At 40.2% G+C, this 23,605-nt stretch overlaps 1 protein-coding gene across 3 annotated transcripts in view; it reads right to left on the minus strand.

Annotated features, from left to right (window-relative positions):
* Positions 1-23,605, minus strand: part of atp10b (ATPase phospholipid transporting 10B) — a 368,600-nt gene that overhangs the window by 71,926 nt on the left and 273,069 nt on the right. For all 3 annotated transcript variants that reach the window (XR_013577824.1, XM_078551015.1, XM_078551014.1), the window contains 4 exons: positions 23,387-23,518; positions 18,824-18,951; positions 16,800-17,052; positions 15,903-16,141 (listed from right to left, as the gene is read on the minus strand). Coding sequence is in view for 2 of the 3 variants with exons in the window: in XM_078551015.1 (XP_078407141.1) it covers positions 15,903-16,141; positions 16,800-17,052; positions 18,824-18,951; positions 23,387-23,518 (752 nt within the window). In the remaining variant the exon portion in view is untranslated. The remainder of the gene's footprint in view (positions 1-15,902; positions 16,142-16,799; positions 17,053-18,823; positions 18,952-23,386; positions 23,519-23,605) is intronic.

Here is a 23,605-nt window from a genome sequence, read left to right on the forward strand (position 1 = left end):
GTGGCTCTCCACCACCTGCTCAAGGACAATTAAGGATGGGCAATAAACGGTGTCCTTGTTCACATCTCAAAAATGAATTTATGTGTGTTGTGTTCAACATGCATCAATTATCCAACAGATATCACAGCTGGTAACAGAAATCAACCAATCTTCAGAAAGGCCAATTTTATGAAGCAATCACAACTACCTCCTAATTGATCCATGTAGTTTAGGAAATAGTACAATATGAATTTCAGGAATCTCCAAAAGTTCCATCAAAATGACCCTTGGCATCCATGGAGAGAGACAGTTGAGAATTCAGGAAGTTGTGCATTAAAAAGTCATTACATCTCTTTAAAAGCCAATAATTGTTAAACATCAAGAACTAACTAAAAGTTAAAACTGAGAAATGAGAGAAACAAAGTCAACCTTTTTTACTTGAATGGCTTTCTACTTGACAAGTAACATTACCAGGGGAGACAACTCAGGCAGGCAGTATGAATGGATTTAAAAACTAATAAGATATGTTGTTGGAAAGAAGGCGTTGGAGAGGATGCTGAACAGGTGGATAAGCAAGATTTAAAAAAAGAGCTGGCTTCTTGGTCCTGGTCTTTTTCTGCTTCTAAAAGCTTCATGATAGAAAAGAGCAAAGAACAAATGACAAACATCTTTACAAGGAGTGTATTGTAAAGGCTGCTTGGTGATGGCAGTAATTCAAACACCATAGATTCTGTCCCATTTATCCTTGTGAATAAGAAATGGATCTATTCATCTTAGAAACATTAAACAGCCTCTCTTTTTTCTGGCACAGATGAACATTGTTCCACTACACTACATGCTATTATTTTTCACTCTATTAATCTGTCAGGTGCAAGTGCTTTAACTTTCCTTTAGTCGCTTTATTATGCCTCCAGTTCCTCCATCTGTTGTATAGATCTTAAATAGTCTTTAGTAATAGATCAAGCTACATTTTATCATGGATGTACATTCAATTGTTTTAGTTAATTCTTTCTGAAGGAGACATCTTGTGTGATAAACCACTTGAACTATTCAATTACATTACACCAATAAACACCTTACAATATATTACAATTTTAAATCATTTTCTGGCATCCATTTATTTCAGCAATGTTTATGTGGTGTCTATGTAAAGTACTATGGCATTTTCCCACTTTAATTGGTAAATAAAAGAATTATAGAACTTTCATATGTCCCATTGACATTACAGACCATCTAATGAAAGTTATTCTGCAATATAATGTGGTCTATTCACAGACAAATCTGTCCTATTTATATTTCAGGATCTGGATTAAATCAAATACAACAAGCCAAAAGCACATGTGCAAGATTTGTGCTTGAGCAGTGGATATAAAGTCCCAAATTAGTGATAAAATTGAGTGCCTGTGAAAATTATACATCTACAGTTAGTAGAAGGTTTTAAATATGACTGCAATTCTGATCAGGAACTATCCTAACATTAGGGCAAAATCCATTCAAACAATGATCTGGGTCCTTGTATGCAAATCACAGAAAGTTAACATGCATGTTAGCCTTTATTACAAAGGGATTGGAGTATGACAGTAAAAAAAATCTTCCTACAATTGTATAGGGTCTTCGTGAGACCAAACCTGTATACAGTTTTTGTCTCAACCCCTAAGGAAGAATATATTTGCCTTAGAGGGAGTACAGCGAAAGTTCACTAGACTGATTCCTGGAAAGAAGGGATAGTTCTATGAGGAGCAATTGTGTAGGCTAGGCCTATGTTCCCTAGAATTTAGAAGAATGGAAGGTGATCTCAGTGAAACAAATAAAATTAAGGGGCTTGAGAACGATGTTCCCCTTGACAGTTTAGAAAAAGGGAATAAGCGAGTCAGTCATTTAGGACTGAGATGGGAAGACATTTCTTCACTGAGAGGTTGTTGAGTGTTTAGAATTCTCTACCACAGAGAGCTGAGTTGTTGAGTATATTCAAGTCAGAGACTGACAGATTTCTGGATACCATTGGAATCAAGGGATTATGGAGATCGTGCAGGAAGATGTAGCTGAGGCTGGATGTTATTGAATGCTTGTAGGGCCAAATTGACTACTCCTGCTCCCATTTTTTATGCACCGTGGAATGTTTTCCTGTACTAGCCTACCTCACCCTCTGAGATGGGCTCAGAGATCAAATCCAAGGTGGTGGAACGAGAAGATTTTGGCAGTACCAACTATTTACCTTTGTTGCTGGTGGCAACATCCGTGAAGAAGTTTGACATTGTGAATGAGAATTTTGAAACAATTCTCTAGGGGATGAAAAGCAACCTGAAGCCACTAATTCACTGATGTTTGGAGGCTCCAACCTAAGTTATAACTGCATGTAGGGGCAAGCATTTAGATAATTCTTGGCTTGTTTCCACTTTGTATCTTGGGTAAACTTTCATAAAATCCAGAAATTGCAGTTACCATCCTCATACTAGAAAGGACTACAGTATTTAATTCAATATTTTTGCTCCGTAAAATGATTTTCCCAAAACTCAAGATCTATCCCATTGCCACAGCAAAAGCAGTTGTGTATTCTTTAAAACTCAAATCAGGATAATGTTTTATTTACCCAGCTGGTTATACCCTTAAAACACTCAAATAGATTTGTCAAATATGATTTTCCTTTCATAAAACCATTTTGACTCTTTCTAATCATATTGTTGTTACCACGTCATTAACAGATTTAACATTTTTCAGACTAATGATGTCAGGCTAACTGGCCTTTAGTTCCCAGTTTTCTCTCTCCCTCCCTTCTTAAAGAGTGAGGTTGGATTTGCTACCTTTCAATCCACAGGGACCATTCTAGAATCCAGGAAATTCTGAAAGGGCAAAATCAATGCTTCCACTCTCTCTCCAGCCACCTCTTTTAATACCCTCGAATGAAGGCCATCAGCTCCAGGGAATAAGTTGGCTTTTTGTCCCATTGATTTCTCCAGCACTTTTTCTCTATTAACATTAACTGCTTTAAGTTCTTCATTTTCATTAGACCCTTGGTTATTCACTATTTCTGGTATGCTCTTTGTGTCTTCTATTGTGAGGACAAAGTAATTGCTTGCCATCTCTGGTATTTCCCTATACCATTATACTTTCTCAGAGCTCAACCAGCAAGGAAACCACATTTATTTTTGTTCATCTCTTTTTTTGTTTACATATTTTTAAAAAAGATTGTAGGAACTTTTAAAAATATTTCATGCTAGTTTACTCATATTTAATTTCTCTCTATGAATTTATTAGTCATCTTTTGCTGTCATACAATCTGATGAATCAGCCCTGCCCAATGATAGGTGACACTGCAGTTAGTGCATGATTACACATTGTTCCTTATCTATCAGGGTATGACAAACAATGAAGATGTCGGTCTAAGGAAGAATTATTTTAATCAGTGTAATCATAAGAATTGTCACAATCTTAATTATTACAAAAGGAATATACTTTTGTGTGTACTGTGCCCCTTAATAGTACCTTATTTCTATGCTTTAAAATTTTGATTAGAGTCAAGCTAGATATTTTGTGTACAATTCAATCTTCTCAGTTAAGACCTGCTCTCTGAATGTTCAAAATAATGCATTGTTCTTCGGAAAGATTGTTCTTTGTCTATCTCAATTTCTTTCACCATTGATCTTTCCTGCTGGCATCAGACTTTCTAAATCATGCTTTCTTATAACGTGCCCAAGAAATTCCAACTATCCCTTCCTGGTATTGGTCAGAAGAACTCTTGGTCTCAGGTTTTACTGGCATAACCATGGACTGCAATACCAGATAATAAAAAAAATGTATTGTTTTAGTTGGATTGTCAGATTTTCCAGGGAATATAATGAATGTAAAGGGAAGTGTGTTCTACTGAATTCTTGCATTCTCCTAAATATGGGGCTGGAAATAAAAAATGGGCCCATATTGCCACAGGACAATTTTTGTGATCTAACCAAAGAAAGTATTTTTAAAAATCTGTTCCGAGACAGCGTAAAGAATAACACATAGACACATTGCTGATCAAGAGACACCAGCAAATGAACTATACTTCCTTTTCTTTTTCTTAATCTTCCACAGGATGTGAGCATTGCTGGCTAGGCCAGGATTTATTGCCCATCCCTCATTGCCCAGAGGTGGTGGTGGTTAGCCATCTTTTAGAACCGCTGCAGTCCATGTGGTGTAGGTATGCCCACAGTGCTGTGAGGGAGGGAGATCCAGGATTTTGATGCAGCAACAGTGAAGTAACAGTGATACATTTCCAAGTCAGGCGTGTGGCTTGGAGGGGAACTTCCAGGTGGCGATGTTCACAAGCATCTGCTACCCTTGTCCTTGCAGGTGGTAGAAGTCGCAGGTTTGAAGGATGCTGTCAAAGGAGCCTGCAGCCTTGTATACAGCACACATTACTGCCACTCTTGGTCAGTGGTGAAGGGAGTGAATGTTGAATGTGGCGGGTGGGGTGCCAATCAAGTTGGCTGCTTTGCACTGGATGGTGTTGAGCCTCTTAACTGCAGTTGGAGCTGCCCTCATCCAGGCCTTGTAGATGGTGGACAAGCTTTGGGGAGTCAGGAGGTGAGTTACTTGCCACAAAATTCCAAGCTTCTGACCTGCTTTTGTAGCCACAGCATTTATATGGCTGATGCAGTCAGTTCTGGTCAATGATAATCCACGGATGGTTGATAGTGAGGATTCAATGATGGTAATGCCATTAAATATCAATGGGAGATGGTTGGATTCTGTCATGTTGGAGGTGTGGTATGAATATAATTTGTCACTTGTCAGCCCAAGCCTGAATCTTGTCCGGGTCTTGTGACATTTGGACATGGACTGCTTCAGTATTTGAGGAGTCACGAATGATGCTGAGCATTATGCAGTCATCGGCAAACATCCCCACTTCTGACCTTATAATGGAGGGAAGGTCATTGATGAAGATGTTTAGGCTGAGGGCACTACCCTGCGGAACTCCTGCAGTGATGTCGTGGGACTGAAACGATTGACCTCCAACAAACACAACTATGTTCTTTTGTGCTAGATATGACTCCAAAACTCTCCAGTGGAGAGTTTTCCCCAATTCCCATTGACTTCAGTTTTACTCGGGCACTTTGATGCCACACTCGGTCAAATGTTGCCTTAATGTCCAGCACAGTCACTCTCACCTCACCTCTTGAGTTGACCTTTTTTGTCCACATTTGGACCAAGGCTGTAATGAGGTCAGGAGCTGAGTGACCCTAATGGAACTCAAACTGAACATCAGTGAGCAGTTTGTTGCTGACTAAATGCTGCTTGATAGCACTGTTGATAACCCCTTTCATCTCTTTGCTGATGATCAAGAGTAGACTGATGGGGTGGTATTTGACTGGGTTGGATTTGAGCTGCCTTTTTTGCACAGGACATACATAGGCAACTTTTCACATTGTAGCAGCTTCATCAGGTTGACACATCATTTTTAGGTGTGCTGGGTGTTGCTCCCAGCAGTCATTGCTGCATTCTTCATTGAGTCAGGATTGATCCCCGGCTTGTTGGTAATGGTAAAGTGGGGGGTGTGCCGAGCCATGAGGTTACAGGTTGTAGTTGAGTACAATTCTGCTGCTGCTGCTGATGGCTCACATCAACTCATGGATGCCCATTTTTGAGTTGCTAGATCTGTATGAAATCTAATCCATTTGGCATGGTGGTAGTGTCACAGAACACAATGGAGGGTATACTCAACGTGAAGACCGGACTCTGTCTCCACAACAACTCTGCAATGGTCATTGCTACTAATACAGTTATTGGGCAGATACATCTGCAGCAGGCAGGTTGGTGAGGACAGGGTAGGTTTTTTCCCTTTGTTGGTCCCTTCACCATCTGTCACAGACCTAGTCTAGCACCTATTTCCTTAGAAATCAGCTAGCTCAGCCAGTAGTGGTGCTACCAAGCCACTCTTGGTGATGGACATTGAAGTCATCCACTTAGAATATAGTTTGCACCTTTGCCACCCTCAAGTGCTTCTTCCACTTGGTGTTCGACATGATGGGGTAGCCGAGGGGAGTGGTAATCAGCAGGTTTCCTTACCCTTGCTTGACCTGATGACATGAGGCCTCATGAGGTCCAGAGCCAACATTGAGCTCCCAGCGTAACTCCCTCCCAACTGCATACCTCTATGCTTCCACCTCTGGCCGGTCTGTCCTGCCAATGGGTCAAGACAGACCCAGGGATGGTGATGTCTGGGAAATTTTCTGTAAGGTATGATTCCATGAGTATGGCTATGTCAGGAAGTTTGTCTAGTCTGTGTGGGACAGCTCTCCCAATTTTGGCACAAGCCCCCCCAATATTAGTAAGGAAGTCTTTGCAGGGCTGGATGTGCCGTTGTCATTTTTGGTGCCTACACCAATGCCAGGTGATCTGTCCAGGTTCATTCCTTTTTGACTTTGTAGTGGTTTGATACAATTGAGTGGCTTGCTAGGCCATTTTAGAGGACATTTAAGAGTCAACTACATTGCTGTGGGTCTGGAGTCACATGTAGGTTAGACCAGGTAAGAACTGCAGATTTACTGGGTGGCATAAAATCCAGCCCCATATTTAGGAGAATGCAAGAATTCGGTAGAACACACTTCCCTTTACATTCATTATATTCCCTGGAAAATCTGACAATCCAACTAAAACAATACTTTTTTTTTATAATCTGGTATTGCAGTCCATGGTTATGCCAGTAAAACCTGAGACCAAGAGTTCTTCTGACCAATACCAGGAAGAGATAGTTGGAATTTCTTGGGCACGTTATAAGAAAGCACGATTTAGAAAGTCTGATGCTGGCGGGAACGATCAATGGTGAAAGAAATCGAGGTAGACAAAGAACAATCTTTCTGAAGAACAATGCAAACTGGAAGAATGTACCACCAACGAAGGTAATCCATGCCTCTAGAGCAAGATTAACATGGAGGACCATGGTTGCCAATGCCCTGTTAGGACATGATACCCAAAAAGAGAGAGAGTGTACTATTGTGGTTCTTCAGGGTTAATGGAGATGTGCGATTGAACGGTAATCAATTTTCAATGGAGAGCCAAATATCAACACAGAAACTGTCACCAAGGTCCAACATTTTGACTGCCAAAACATTACATTTTGCTCTTGGATAATAGTAGGTAGCATTGGAATAATAATTCTCCTGGCTGCTGCCAAGTTAATTATATTAATTAGAGAAACCTGCTGCTGCACCCTTGGTAGTCATTGCGACCCTGGAATTTGAAACAGTGGGTGGATTTATCAGGCAGCTTCAGCCAGAATTATTTAGAACTGTAAATTGATTTTACCCTCCTCTGTAATTGAAATCTATTGGTACGTGATATGAATTATATGTTTTCATTTTTAAAAAATTACAAAATAATTTTATGTATCACTTTGAAAGATGGAAGTTTGACTCTAATTTTCTTTCACCAAATATGCAGCGGAGGAAGACCAAAAGAATGTGAAAGAGAAAGTAGATTCAATCAATTTCCTCAATTAGGGAATACTAGAATTCTATGCAAATGGATAGACTTCAATTCTTTATGGAATTTCACCCTTGCTGCCTTAAGTGCAATGTAAAACAGTTGGAACGGGCATATTAGAAATATGCAAACATAGCTATTAACCACAGAATAGCCATCAAATTAATGTTATAGATTAGTGGGCTATTAGGTTAACTGGCATACAATGAGCTGAGTTATTGAACATATACATCAGAACTAATGAATTGCTCCTAGCATTTTGTACTCAAAGATGTGAATTTTTATTACAAACCACAAGTATAGTTTGGCAGTGCAGTATATGCTGACTCTGCTATTCCTTGGTTATCATCTGCTGAGCATCAATCAATATTATTTCAGGAATTACACTACAATCACTAAACCTTCAGTGTGATGTCATCATATATCAATGGCATGTTACGAATTCTGGACTTTATAAGAGGGTTGTGTTTTAAACTGTTTCCTTTAATTCAAGTTCAAATGAAATAGTTTTGAGAGTGTGCGTGACCTCCTATTAAATAGGTCCAGAGACAAGCCCCTGTGACCTCATAGTATATCTGCCCAGAGACAAGCCCATGTGACTTGGTTGCCATTGGGTCAGGGGCTCAGGTAAAAACATACTGAAAGTAAAATGCAACTTTTAACACCCAAACAGAAGAGGAGACAGTTGTTCTTTCTGCATACAGATTCCCAGAATCAGCCAGAGAAATTTGGGAAAGACAATCCACACAGGTGCTGCTATGCCAAGCAGGGAAAAAGAACTGTTTTGATTTTAATCACCAGATAGAGTGGTGAGGATGGATTCCTTGTTTGAAGCAATGAAGTTTGTGGGGAGTAAAGGGCCAAGGAGTTGCCAGTGGGTTCTTTGCTACTGGAAGGCCATGAAAGTACGCTCAGAAGATTGAGTGAAGGGAACTTTGTTTAAAAGGATACTGGAAAATTCTGCCTGGTGGAGCAGAGAGAGGAGATCCAGTTAAAGCCGGGAGGCTTAAGGACTTTAAAAGCAAGACTAAATTTCTACTGAGAGCGAGGTGTTAAGCCTAAATGTGGCGTAGGGTTTTTGGATGTATTAAGAAGTTAATAGGGAATACCTTTTCTGTAGTTTACTTAGTAGACAACTAATACACTAATGTTTAGTCCATGTTAATTTTAGTTTGTTAGTTACAGTAAAAGTCTTAAAACATGAAACCTTGTCCAATTCTTTGCGTTGGTCACTAGAAAATTCATATCTCCTTTTAAAAGTTATTGGTCTCTACGGGCATCATAACACATGAAATACATTGGCAATTGTGGTTGGTAAAAATTCTCTCACATTCTCCTTTCTCCTCTCAATAGTTCCAGGAATCTGGAATGCACTGCCTGAAAGGTTAGTGGAAGCAAATTTACTCGTAACATTCAAAATAAAATTAGATAAATACTTTTTTGTCATGAAAAAAATTTACAGGGCTATGGCAGAAAAGCAGGCAAATAGGATAAACTGGACAGCTCTGCCAAAGAGCCAGCCTCCTTAGGTGCTGCATCAATCTATGTTTCAATGATTTTATGATAATCTCACTGACACATTCACTTTCGGAAATATCTGTCAGGATATTATCCCTTATGGTGTTCACCAATTTAATCCACAGATATTTCCATCAATGGTATCAGCATAATTCCCAAATCAGATAAAAGCAAAAATGCTGGAAATCCAAAACAAAAACAAAAATACCTGGAAAAACTCAGCAGGTCTGGCAGCATCTGTCACAACAGTTCTGATGAAGAGTCATGCGGACTCGAAATGTTAACTGTGCTCCTCTCCACAGATGCTGCCAGACCTGCTGAGTTTTTCCAGGTATTTTTGTTTTTTTTTTAATTCCCAAACCAGTTTGGGACAGAAAGCTATCATCGGTGTTCTCACGCAATAACCTCGAACATGTGATTTTTGGGAAGCAATCCCAATCAATATCACTGGAAAACAATTTATGATGTTACTGAATAAAGGATTCTAAAAAAAGTAAAGGGGAAACTGAAACGATAAAGAAAGGAACATCCTTATAGGCTTGGTGGATTTATGTACTGCTTGGTATGGTATTAAACCATGCAGACTGGTCTCAGACTTGTTCCCTGATCTCTGGTTTGATCTGAGTCTTTTATGGTTAATTTATCTCAGCCAATAAAATATTGATAACTATAGTTAGCAACAGGCTCACTGGATTAGGAGGAAGTGTCTAAGAGTCCTGCTATCCCACAAACTCTACTGTCATCTTGAGAACTGTATCTCAGCATGTGTCACAGCTTTCAAGAGAGGAGTATAAATTTTAAGAGAAATAAAAGGTTAAAAAAGAAAACAAAGGTAGGGGAAATATTTCTAAGCCTTGTGCACAACAAAAGAAATAAGAATGAGTACCCTATAAGTACTCTAGTTTGGGCAATATGCTCCTAGCAGAGCAGAGTTTACCTTTCATTAACACAAGCTTCTAACCCAACCTTGTCAAAATACTGGCATTGCAATTGATTGTTCTTCCCCAAAAACTCCAGTCAGTTTAATCCATTGTGATATTTGAACTCGCCATTGATGCATCTTCCTGCACTTTTATAGTTGGATGTGGGAAAACTATGTTTCTGACTGTCACAAATGCATACTCCTTTTCTTCTCATCTGCTCCCACCACTTCCAACTAAGGCCAGTTAAGAGGAGAAATTGGCCTGTATTGATTAACCCTTGCTAAGCATGGAAAGCTTCATCTGCACATCATATTCTATTTATTTTTCCAATGCGTTATGCACATCTACAAGCAGAATAGAATATAATGCGAGTTCAGTAAAGAGAAATAAAATGGTGTTTACCTTAAACAAGATTTGAAAAATAATCCCTCTTTATGTGGGAAGGGGCATAACTAAAGAATTGAGATAATGTACAGAATACTTGGACCACTGAAAGACATTGAAGAATAAACTTCTCGTTTTCTTATGTTGTCATCTTTTGCTTTTTGATTTGGTACTAAACGTTATACATATTATGTAAATTTAAAGGTTGTGCCTAATTTAATGACTCCACTTGCCATTCATTCCTATTTGCTGCCTTTAACTGAATATGCAGCAGCTTTAAGATGAATGAATAAATTAAGCTTCATTAAAAGGCCCAGAGATAGAATAAAAGAAAAGCTTTTCCTCAAGCACCAACCGTAAAATGAACCCCAGTACATGTCTCACAAACATATAAATAGAATCTTTCTTTAGGATGGCTGCCTTTCCAACTTAGGTTACTATCTTTGCTGCAATTCTGAGGCTTATCAACTTTGCGCAGCCAATACTCCATCACATTGAACTCTTCCCCCACATTGCACCAGCATTGCATTCAACATATAGCAATGGATGCTAAAAGCCAGATGTCAGAGGCAGAATCCCAAATCTTGATTGTAGAATTTTAAAAATGCAGGGAAGGTAGCAGCTCCACTTGTAAGGCCAAAGTTTGTAGATTGTTAAACCTTAAAAGAAGACTTGCACAAGTGTATTTTACAGATAAGTACTCAAAATACAATACCATGTAGGTTTGGCTTGTAAATATGAAAACATCTCCAAGCAGCTCAAATTTAAACCTACAATGAAGCCAACCTCAAAAGCTTCTAAAGGAGCCAACTGGGACTCTGTGAACATTTTTGCTCCAGATTGTTGATGTATCATTAGTTAGACTTGCCCTTGCACATTTAGGTTCTTGCATTTTTTGTGTGGCAATTTCCTGAATGTGTGAGTTGATAATGACGCAGCATGGGAAACAGGGCATCCAATACTCGAGGGAACAGGGCAACCAGCTGTGCTTCTCCTTAACTATCAGATTAATGGATTGTGAAATAAGCAGTGCAATAATTGAGAAGGGTGTGTAAATTAAAGGGGGAAATCAATGTCAAATCAGGTATAGAAAAAGAAATAAAAAGAGGCAAAGAAAGATTGGATTGAGTGACAGAGAAGTGTCAGCCATGGCTCAGTTGGTAGCACTCTTGTCTGAGTCAGAAGATTGTGGGTTCAAGTTCCAGTTCAAAACTTGGGCACAACAACCTAGGCTAACAATCCATTACAGTTCTGAGGGAGTGCTACATTGCTGTCTTTTAGATGAGGTTTAAACCGAAGCACCATTAGCCCCCCTCAGGTTGACTTAAAAAGATCCCATAACATTATTTTGAAGGAGAGTTGGGCAGTTTTTTCCTGGTGTCCCAGGGCAATATTCATCCTTCAATCAACATTACAAAAACAGATCTGACCATTATCACATTGCCATCTGTGGGAGTTGCTGTGCACAAATTAACTGTTGTGTTTTCTAGATTACAACAGTGACTACACTTTAAAAGTACATTGATGATTGCTTTGGTGCTGCTTCATGCACTCGTCTGGATCTGGAAAAATTTATTAATTTTGCTTCCAATTTCCACCCCTCCAAAATTTTCACGTGGTCCATCACTGACACTTCCCTTCCCTTCCTTGACCTCCCTGTCTCAATTTCTGGTGATAGACTGTCCACCAATATTCATTACAAGCCTACTGACTCCCACAGCTACCTTGACTACAGCTCCTCACAACCCGCTTCCTGTAAGGACTCCATCCCATTCTCTCAGTTCCTTCACCTCCATCGCATCTGTTCTGGTAATGCCACTTTCAAAAACAGTTCCTTTGACATGTCTTCCTTCTTCCTTAACTGAGGTCTTCCACCCATGTGGTTGACAGGACCCTCAACCGTGTCTGGCCCATCTCCCGCGCATCCACCCTCACACCTTCATCTCCCTCCCAGAACCGTGATAGGGTCCCCCTTGCCTTCACTTATCACCCCACTAGCCTCCGCATTCAAAGGATCATCCTCTGCCATTTCCGCCATCTCTAGCATGATGCCAACACCAAACATATCTTCCCTTCACCCCCTGGCAGCATTTCACAGGGATCGTTCCCTCTGGGACACCCTAGTCCACTCCTCCATCACCCCCTACACCTCAACCCCTTCCCACGGCACCTTCCCATGCAACCGCAGAAGGTGCAACACCTGCCCCTTTACTTCCCCCCTCCTCACCGTCCAAGGGCCCAAACACTCCTTTCAAGTGAAGCAGCATTTCATTTGCACTTCCCTCAATTTGGTCTACTGCATTCGCTGCTCCCAATGCGGTTTCCTCTACATTGGAGAGACCAAACGCAGTCTGGGTGACCGCTTTGTGGAACACCTTCGGTCTGTATGCAAGCATGACCCAGATCTCCCTGTCGCTTGCCATTTCAGCACACCTCCCTGCTCTCATGCCCACATGTCCATCCTTGGCCTGCTGCAATGTTCCAGTGAAGCTCAACGCAAATTGGAGGAACAGCACCTCATCTTCCGACTAGGTACTTTACAGCCTCCCGGACTGAATATTGAGTTCAACAACTTTAGATCATGAACTCTCTCCTCCATCCCCACCCCCTTTCCTATCCTTCTTTTTCCAATAATTTATATATTTTTTTCTTTTCCCACCTATTTCCATTATTTTTAAATATATTTCCATCCACTGTTTTATCTCTACCTTTCAGCCTATTTCGATCCCCCCCCACCCCACCCCCACTAGGGCTATCTGTCCCTTGCTCGTCCTGCTTTCTACCCTTAATGTCACCATTAGCACATTTCTTAGCTAATATCACCACTGTCAACACCTCTTTGACCTTTTGTCTATGACATCGTTTGGCAATCTCCACCTATCACTGGCCCTCTATCCAGCTCTACCTGTCCCACCCCCCCTTAAACCAGTTTATATTTCACCTCTTTTCTATTTTTCCTTAGTTCTAATGAAGAGTCATTCGGACTCGAAATGTTAACTGTGCTCCTCTCCGCAGATGCCGTCAGACCTGCTGAGTTTTTCTAGGTATTATTGTTTTCGTTCTTTAAAAGTACTTCATTGGTTGTAAAGTGCTTTCGGATGTTCAGTAATTGTGAAATGCGCTTTAGGAATTCAAGTCTCTTTCTTTTTAAAAGAGACAGAAAGGATGAGCAAAAAGTAAATCTAAAAATATAAAATGTAACATTTTAAAAATTTTTTAATTACATTACCCAAAGGAATGAGACTCCACTGTTGTAACAGTTAATTTTCAGTGCCTGGGAGGTTGATTGGCAATAATTAACACGTTAAAAGTGTAATTAGATTGAAATAAGACTTAACTTTCTTTGGTGAGTTTAGTCCATATTTACAAGATAAACACAGCAACTTCACCCAATTCAATGAATTTCAATGGTGAGGCAGATAGAGGCACAATGCCATTTTCATGAAGCTAACAGTGCAGCTCAGCCATCAACTTTTTATATTAGCATTTTACAGTGCATATGTGCTCTTTGCTTGAGCCTGTTTACTTTTTTGCATAAATAGCTATATCATGGCACTGAAGCTCCTGAAATGACTCTGGACAGAGGCAGTGCAAGACTCCATAATGGACCCATTGCATGTTTTTGACACCACAAAGCTTAATCGGAATATTCTGTTTAAACATTGTTAAGAAAATGTTTAGGGACCCAGACCCAATGTTGATTTAAATGTCTCAAGAGTCTCAAAATTATTGATGGTTAGATTTTGTATACCTCCTATTTTACTCTCCTCCAAATGGGGATTCGAACTGAAATGCCAAGAATGAAGGCTGGCTGGCTCATAATGAAGAGTAACCAATGGATGACTTTTGCTGCAATTTTCTTTCATTCTCTTTCTCCCTGCAGTGAATGTGAATTGTTCACTGAACACTCAGTGGACAGAATTTAATCCAAGCAACAGTGATCTAGCCCACTGCCTGGAGATCCAGCGACAGTCCCACATCATCTGCTATGGGGGAGGCCACTGTATTAAATGCCTATTAAGTGTCCAGCAGGAGGGCTTCTCCAGGGTCAAGGACCCAGGCATGGAGGGGGGTGGGGTGGGTAGGGTGCAGGGGGTGAAAATCCCACCCCAGAGAGCTGCTACCAATCAGCGGGCCAGATTCATTCCATTGCAGCCAGTGAAACCATGAGTGCAGGCAGCTGCCAGGATTGCACCCATCAGAGACCATGGATCAGCGAGGGACCTGGGCCACTGCTGAGAATGAGTGAGATGGGGGTCGAGGGAAGGGGAGTTGGAAGAAAGGGCAGGGAGTGGTTTTCTGTGGGCTTCCACCCACCGCCACCACACCCAACCACCACCCACCCCCCCACCCCCCAACACCAACCCCCACCCTCCGCCTCTAATTTCTCATTTAAGTGCCTCAATTGCTGTTGGGATGAGAAGGATGCCCATGAACGTTCCTTCCTTGGACTTGATTGTGGCAGTGGCAGGAAGGGTGTGGGGTCCCCACCCAACATCCTCTAGCCCAATTAAATTCCCCCCCCAACCCCCACCAGTCCAAATTTGCCTCAGGGGGAGAGCATTACATTGCATCCAGAGTTTTCCTAATTGCATAGTTCAGACAGGATAAGCTAACATCTGAAGAATCTAAACCGTGGTGCAACTCTTGTGATGCAACCTGTAACTGAGTGGAAATTTAGATGTTTGCAACTTTGTTTTAAAAATCAGTTTTACCACTCTCCACTCGAGAAGGCATTGCTTGCTTGCAAGGGAACAGTCTCATCAGCATTTGTTACTTTCTACTCCCTCAAATGAAAGTCTTATAAATGCCAAGTAGCCAATTGACCAATAAGATGTCACACAAAAATCTGATTCTGTCCTCATGTAACATTGATACATAAATGCAGTATAAAAATAGGGAAATCTTGCTAAAACTATACAAGGCACTAGTTAGAACAATTTTGGTCCCCTTATCTAAGGAAAGTTGTACTGGCATTAGAGGCAGTCCAGAGAAGTTGAGTTGTTTGGGCCTGTACTCATTGGAGTTTAGAGGAATGAAAGGCGATCTTATTGAAACATATAAGATTCTGAGGGCTTGACAGGGTAGATGCTGAGAGGATTTTTTCCCTTTTGGGAGAGTCTAGGACCAGAGGGCATAATCTTAGAGTAAGGGGTCACCCAATTAAGACAGAGATGAGGAGGAATTTCTTCTCTCAGAAGGTAGTGAATCTGTGGAATTATTTACCGCAGAGGGCTGTAGAGGCTGGATCATTAAGTATATTCAAGGCTGAGACAGATAGATTTTTAATCAGTAAGGGAATCAAAGGTTATGGCAGAGCAGACTCGATGGGCCAAATGGCCTCTTCTGCTCCTGTGTCTTATGGTCTTATGATCTTAAATAGGAATTATTGGATAACAATAAAGTACTGAAACCCTAACAATTTTCCTCTTCCTAATCCAAGGGCATGGAGTTACTTATAACACCCGTATTGCTGCCTGGACTCATTAGTTCATTCAGCACAGGCCAAATACATTATGATTTTAATCTAAAATATTTTTTTTTCACAGGGCTTAAACTATAAAACATGCCCATGATGGAAGAGCAATGTGAGGAATCTGGCCCAACCAAAATTTATGCAAATACGGCTTCTTTACTTACTAGTGGGCTGCTGAATGCCACTCCCTGGGAGAAGTTACCACGATCCGTCACAGACTTCTTACAGTTTTTGAAACCAGTGAACTGTTGCTGGGAACACATGCTTTGCGATCGCTGCACAGACCTTATGCTCTTTTGCCTTCGGTGGGACATGCTACTCTGGAAGTTGGGGCTTACACTCTGCAAAAGCGGTTCATCTTCATCATATGAGACCAGCTCTCTCAGTGTAGATAATCGCTTTGCTAAATTAAAATACAGCAGGAAAATAATTTTTAAAAATCATGATAGTTAAACTGTAGTATATTCACTTTGATTAAACACTACAGGTTGTGGAATGAATGGAGTAGCAAATTAACACATTGAGACATGTATCTACCTAGGTGGATGGGATAAAAGCCTTCTCTCTTTCCAATTAGCTATACAGCCTTAAGTGACCCAAGTTCAGTTCACTCTTGACCCTGTTCCTAATGGCTTAGGTGAACAGCACAGATCTATCACAATGTGACAAACATTGATACTGGAAAGGTAATGCGCCTCTTGGACATACCACAATGTTGACTGAAGCATGATCTCAAATATGCCACACTTCTGAAATGACGGATTCGTCAATTCATCAGGATTTGAATGAGGGGGGAAAAAAGACTAGCAAATTTATCTCCAAATTATTCCTGACAATGTACTACCATTAAGGACCTTTATTCATTATGGCAATGCCTCTAAAAATTAGCTTAACTTTTCACATTGTATCAGCAAATATGTGCACAAGCAAATCATGTGCAGTCGATTCTATCTTGAACTATTTTAATCTCCAGGGAACAGAGATTAAATTTTTTAAAAGTACTTTAGATCCCTGTTCTAGTTTATTGATTATGTTGATGATCATATGGCTGTAATCCTTACTATTATCATCATGTCGGAACTCTGTGCCCATGATGGCACAGCGACGAAAAACCATTTTGTTTTCAGTGAGGGTTCCTGTCTTATCAGAGAAGATATACTGGATCTGACCAAGGTCCTCAGTGATATTCAGAGCTCGGCACTGCAGATGGGTGTTGGTACTTTCATCGTACAGTTCGGCATCGTTGTGTATGAAGAATATCTGACCCAACTTTACAAACTCAATGGAAACATATAAAGAAATAGGGATGAAGACCTGCCAACAGAAGCAAAGATAACAAATCAAATTTTTCACATAGTTTGACATAAATTTGACTAAATATTCCCATGTGAATAATCCTATTTATGAAAGTATTGCATTTGTGTATTTTTAGGTTACTTTCTATCATTTGTACCCCATTGGATCTCCTGAATTCACAGTTAAGGTAACAATCTGGTACCCTGTGTATAATCCACATTTAATATGTGATATTGTTCTGAAATTGTCTAGGGCCTCACAAGCTTCTGGTCCTAGGTGGAGAAGAAAGGCATGCTGCTGAGATGATTACTTCACCTTCCTTGTAGTGAAATGCCTGATGTAGGCCCTGTGCACTCCTGCAAACACATGACTAACCCTCTGCTCCATGTTTTCCACAGAGGCATGCAACTGACAGTTATAGTGGTTTTAATTACTCACTACATAATATATTGTAAATCATTTGTTCATAATATATTCATAATGAATACATTTGTATTGCAACAGTAACTAGCTGGTCTTACAGGCAACACAGGATGTCTTCAGAATTTGAATTCAGGCTCTTATTTTCAACTGTGCCATTCAGTAGAGCAAAGTTCAAGTTGAACAAGAGAGCTGTTGGTTATTACACTAACTAGTAACATCTACCATTGTCAGGCTGCCTAGCAGGGCTGAGATTAGCACTTTTAAACAACTTTCCTAATTAAAACTGAAGTGTTAGTGAGCAGAGAAAGTGGTGACTTAAGTGTACAATATATTTTATGTAACCAGGTGCCTAAATCTGCAATGCTTTTATGGGCAGAATCTTTGGCTGGGCGAGCGGGGGCGGGGCCCACTGGCTGAGGCGTGAAATGATGGGCGTGTGTCCCGACGTCACCGCGCGTCATTTAGATTTTTAGTTTGGTGGGCGCGCAGCCAAATTGGCTGCGTGCCTGCTGAACTGTCACATTTAAAAAGCCAGTAAAGCAATTAGCTGAGCTATCCGTCCAACCTTAAGGTTGGCGGGTAGGCGAAGAGCCCAAGAGCCCAGCCAGCCTTTGAATTTTTCATGGAACCTCATCCACAGGTTTCATGAACGTTTTTAAAGTGTTTGAAAATTTTTAATAAAATTAATGGACATGTCCCAGCTCATGTGACAGTTTTACATGAGGGGACATGTTCTTAAAATTTTTTTTTTACCTTTAATCAATGTATAATAAGTGAACGTATTCTCCCTGAGGCACCTTTGTGCCTCCAGGAGATTTCTGCGCTCTTTTGCACGCTTGTGTGAAAGGGTGCACTCCCGACTCAGGCGACGCTTCCCGCCCACACAGGGAGCGCTCAGCGCTTCCGGGCGCGCATCACACTGGCCAGGCCTTAATTGGCCTGCCCACGTAAAATGGCGGCGCCCAGCTTATCGGGGGCGCCAACTGGCTGCACGCCGGTCCACGCACAACCCCACCTGGACGGGGAGAAAATTCTCCCTTAGGTGTTTAAGTCAAGGGTCCACAAGTCAAACAATATATAGTGTGCCCATAAACAACTATTTATTGATATGTCCCCAACAATTTAACCCTCATTTTATATTAACTACTAACTTATACCATAGCTTGAATTCATCTTTATATTGCAGCTACACTTTTCAATCAGTTAGCTAATACAATCAAAAACATAACAAAATATGTAGATACTTTGAATCTTAAAGCAATTGCAGCTTGTTTGAGCAAACTCGGAATTCAAATGTACCTGAACAGCATGTCAAGGATGAAAACAGGTTCATGCAAAATACCATCCAGCGATTGATCTTATTTACCTGCAATAGTATCACCATTGTCAGAAACATGTAGAATCCAGACACAGCGGCTGAAATGAGGTTGCCATTGTTGTCTGGGAATTCGAATGGAGTCCATGAAGAGAAGGTTCCAACCCAAATACTGTGGCCTGGGGTAAAATATAAAAATATTCTGTTACAGAAAACAAATCTCTAAATAAAGTGGTATGTTGACAAGTTAGAGAATTGTTTTTTTCCATAAAAGGAATAAAATTCTCAAGGACAATGGATAGTTGGAACATACGCTTTGGCATGACCGTTTTGAAAAATTAAAATAAAGAAGTCACAACAAATGCTGTCAACACTATCTATTTTACATTAAATGTCCCCTGTTGCTACATCATACGAGTACCCACAATCTGCCTTTGCATCGCCAGTGTGATTTATTTTTCACCTTTCTACTTCAAATCAAATTCCTTGAGTGTCAGGAGAAGTATAGTGAATGGTGTGCATTCACCCTCATATCAGATCCCAGTGTCAGGGTAAACACACTAAATCTTCCTGACACTGGAAGCAGGCTTAATTTTCTTTAAATAAGACAACTCTATTTTCTGAGCATTTGAATCAAATGATGCCCAACTCACCCAGCTCAACAAGTTTTTTGAGTCACCATGTATAAACTGACAAACTTTATTCATTGCAATAGACTTTTCCTCCAAATAACCCATCTAGCCAATCCTTCATGCACTACCTGCCCTGCATGTGGTAGAGTCTTCATTTGCGCTTTGGACTTATCAGCTAACTCAGAACCCATTGAACTGGAGTGGAAGCAAGCCATCCTCGATCCTGAGAGACTGCCTAAGGAGGTGGCTTTACATTCTGCCCCCATAAATTAACACAGTTCTATTGATTTGAAAGGGTATGGAATCTACCTCACTGGAAACTATAAGACCATAAGACATGGGAGCAGAAGTAGGCCATTCAGCCCACCAAGTCTGCTCCGCCATTCAATGATTTCATGGCTGATCCGATAATCCTCAACTTCACTTTCCTGCCTTTACCCCATAGCCCTTGATTCCCTGACTGATTAAAAACCTATCTATCTCAGCATTGAACATACTTAACGGCCCAATCTCTACAGCCATCTGCGGTAAAGAATTCCACAGATCGACTACCCTCAGAGAAGAAATTCCTCCTCATCTCTATTTTAAATGGGTGCCCCCTTACTCTGAGATTATGCCCTCTGGTCCTAGACTCTCCCACAAGGGGAAACAATCTCTCAGCATCTACCCTGTCAAGCCCCCTAAGAATCTTATATTTTCAATAAGGTCACCTCTCATTCTTCTAAACTCCAATGAGTACAGGCCTAACCTACTCAACCTCTCCTCATAAGAAAATCCCTCCATACCCAGGATCAACCTAGTAAACCTTCTCTGGGCTGCCTCCAATGCCGGTATATCTTCCCTTAGATAAGGGGACCAAAACTGTTCACAGTATTCTAGGTGTGGTCTAACTTGCATAGTTTTAGCAAGACTTTTCTATTTTTATACTCTATTTCCTTTGAAATAAAGGCCAACATTCTATTTGCCTTCCCTATTACTTGTAAAACTTGTATGTTAGCTTTTTGGGATTCATGCACAAGGACTCCCAAATCCCTCTGTGCTGCAGCTTTCTGCAGTCTTTCTCCATTTAAATAATATTCAGCTCCTCTATTCTTCCTGCCAAAGTGCATAGCGTTGCATTTTCCCACATTATATTCCATCTGCCAAGTTTTTGCCCATTCACTTAACCTGTCTATATCCCTCTGTAGAATCCTTGTGCCATCCTCACCACTTACTTTCCCACCTATTTTTGTCATCCGCAAATTTGGCGATAGTACATTCGCTTCCCTAATCTAAGTCATTAACATGTATTGTAAATAATTGAGGCCCCAAAGAGACCTGTTAATTTCTATAGGTTTTGCAATCTGTCTCACTGGCTTTTCTCATTAAAATTAGTCATTGTCAATGAAATGGATCTTGGCAATTGTGTGAAAGGCAATAACAGAAATGAAATAATGTAAACAGTAAAAGATGCAGGCAAATGAGAATGCCTCGCCATGCTAAAACAAGAATAATGCAGAAAATACATTCTTTCAAACTTTAATTTTAATTCAGGATTCTAATTACAACTATATTGAGAAACCACCTATATTGGAAATATATGCATGAGTTATGCATAGTCATGAGAGTTTTTGTTGTAACCCATTCAACAGCAACAACTTTAATCTGTACAGTGCCTTTACTAGAATAAAACATCCAAGGCATTTTCAGATGGGCATCATAAAACAAAATGACACACTGTTAGATGTTATGTGCTGAGCAAGCCAAATCACACGGAAAACTTGTCTTACTGATCATAACTTTTTTTTTATTCTAAAAATGAGGGGAAAACTACTAATCCCAGAAGCATAGAATCCCAGTAACACTTTTAAGATTTAAAATGAGAAGATTTGTTAACAAGAAAAAAAAATTAAGCACATAACATTAAAATTACACAGTTAAACAGTCTTACAAAACATTCCTCCCCAAAAAACCTTTTAAATCTTAAAAGTGTTACTGGGATTCTATGCTTCTGAAATTAGTAGTTTTCCCCTCATTTTCAGAATAAAAAAAAAGTTATGATCAGTAAGACAAGTTTCCCTGTGAGATTTGGCTTGCTCAGCACATAACATCTAACAGTGTGCCATTTTGTTTTATGATGCCCATCTGAAAATGCCTTGGATGTTTTATTCTAGTAAAGGCACTGTACAGATTAAAGTTGTTGCTGTTGAATGTGTTACAACAAAAACAGACACATGATCAAAACACACAAGTAAACTACCTGGCAATAGTTCCCTTACTGATTTTTAACCACACAAATCCAGTAACATTACCCAAGGCAAAAACTGCTGTTACTTTAATAAAGTATAAAACACAACTTCTCACTCTTCTCCACTCTGCTGTGGAACCAAAGGAAGGTCAGAAACAGACTGCTTTCTGAAAACAAAGACTTTTCTGGCTTGAAACTGGTTGGTTGCTTCGAATTTACAACATTTCTCAGCACAGATCTGGTCTCAGGACATCTCCTCCCCAAACAACCAGCACAACTGAACTAAACATATTTCCTTAAATATCCTTTTCCCCTTTTGATCTTAGACTCCATTGTTCTGAGCACCTCTTTGTACTCAATTTTTCCAAAATATAAAGATCTTTTATGTTTTCCTATTGCCTACATTTTCAGGTCAATTAAAATTTAATAACCTTGTTTACCTATGAAAGCTTTGTAAATTGTAAAAGTCCTTTGTCACTTCTAAGCTCCCTTTGAAACAATAGCTGAAAGTCAAGTTCCTACTTATCTTATAATGCAAATTTCAAATCCGACCTAGTTGCTCATATTCAACTTCACCACAGCCTCTCATTTCAAATTCATGCATTTAGCTCTTTCACCTTTCATTTCTCTGCTCCCACAGACAAGCCGTTTATACTAACCTTCCCCCAGTTTAATTACACACACACACACACACACTCACAGCCTTCTTTACAGAATGCCGCCATATTCCTAAAAATATTTTTTAAAAAACCATCTTCACAGCACCGAGCCACATAATAATAATATTGTTATTATAATAATAATAATAATAATAATAAATAATAGGGAAGATGAACAAAAGTTTGGTTGCAGAGTTAGATTTTAAGAAATGTCTTAAAAAGGTAGGATGGCAAGTGCTGGGAGCCACCAGGCCCTTTGTGATGTGCATTGGGTGGTGTTATCACACACGGGATGACCCCAGCATGTATTCGACAATGTGATCACGTACACAGTGACATCATGTTTGAAGATTCCAAGACGTTGGAGAGATGACGGGAGGTTGTGGGGTGGGGGTGTACGGTGCTTTAAAAATAGTAGCAAAAAAAATAAAAACAAACCTGACTTTTGGACCCCATCGCATCAAGGCTGCTGCATGAATGAAAGAACAAATACATGCCCCTGTTGGTGCTTTACTGAGGTAAGTGCACTATGGGCCAAAATACTGGATATGAAGCTATCTGGTACAGAAGTAGCCAGACTGGCTAAAAAACAACTGTCCAGTAAAGAACTGGATGGCTGGCTATGCTATCTAAAGGAGGAAAAAGAGGTAGAGAGCCAGAGAGGTTTTAGGGCGAGAATTCCAGAACTTAAGACCAAAGCATTTGACAGTATGGTGTGCAATGGTGAGGAGATTAAAATCAGGGTGTGCAAGAGGCCAGAATTAGAGGACCATGGACCAAAGAGTTTTGGGGCTGGAGGAGATTACAGACATAGGGAAGGTAAAGGCTGTGGAGGGATTTGAAAACAAGGGTGAGAATTTTAAAATCAAGGCATTACTTAACCAGAAGCTGATTTATAGACCAGCGAACACAGGAGCAATGGGTGAACTGGAGTTGGGGTGAGTTAGGACACAGAGAGCACTTAAGCATCATCATTCACTGCAGTAATTAGTTTATTCCATCAATTGCTACACATTTCAATCTCAACAGACCATTCTCATTTGCACCATCCCAGTTACAGCAATAAGTTGGAGGTTGCTACCCTTGCACATCTTACCCAACGCTCCTATAAAACACATCACCACCATCAGGCTCACGCAGCACAGGACATTAGTGTTCATTCTCCTTTCCAATTTACTCCGCTTATAGCGAGGTCCATTATTATTAAGCATTGCTTTGGTCTCATGACCTAAAAAAAATGCATATTAAAAATTGCTATTAATCATCATACATTTCAGTATATGTCAGACAGTAATTCAGCTGCAATCTTGCATTG

Source organism: Cetorhinus maximus, chromosome 10 (assembly GCF_964194155.1).
Source record: "Cetorhinus maximus chromosome 10, sCetMax3.hap1.1, whole genome shotgun sequence".
Lineage (NCBI taxonomy): Eukaryota > Metazoa > Chordata > Chondrichthyes > Lamniformes > Cetorhinidae > Cetorhinus > Cetorhinus maximus.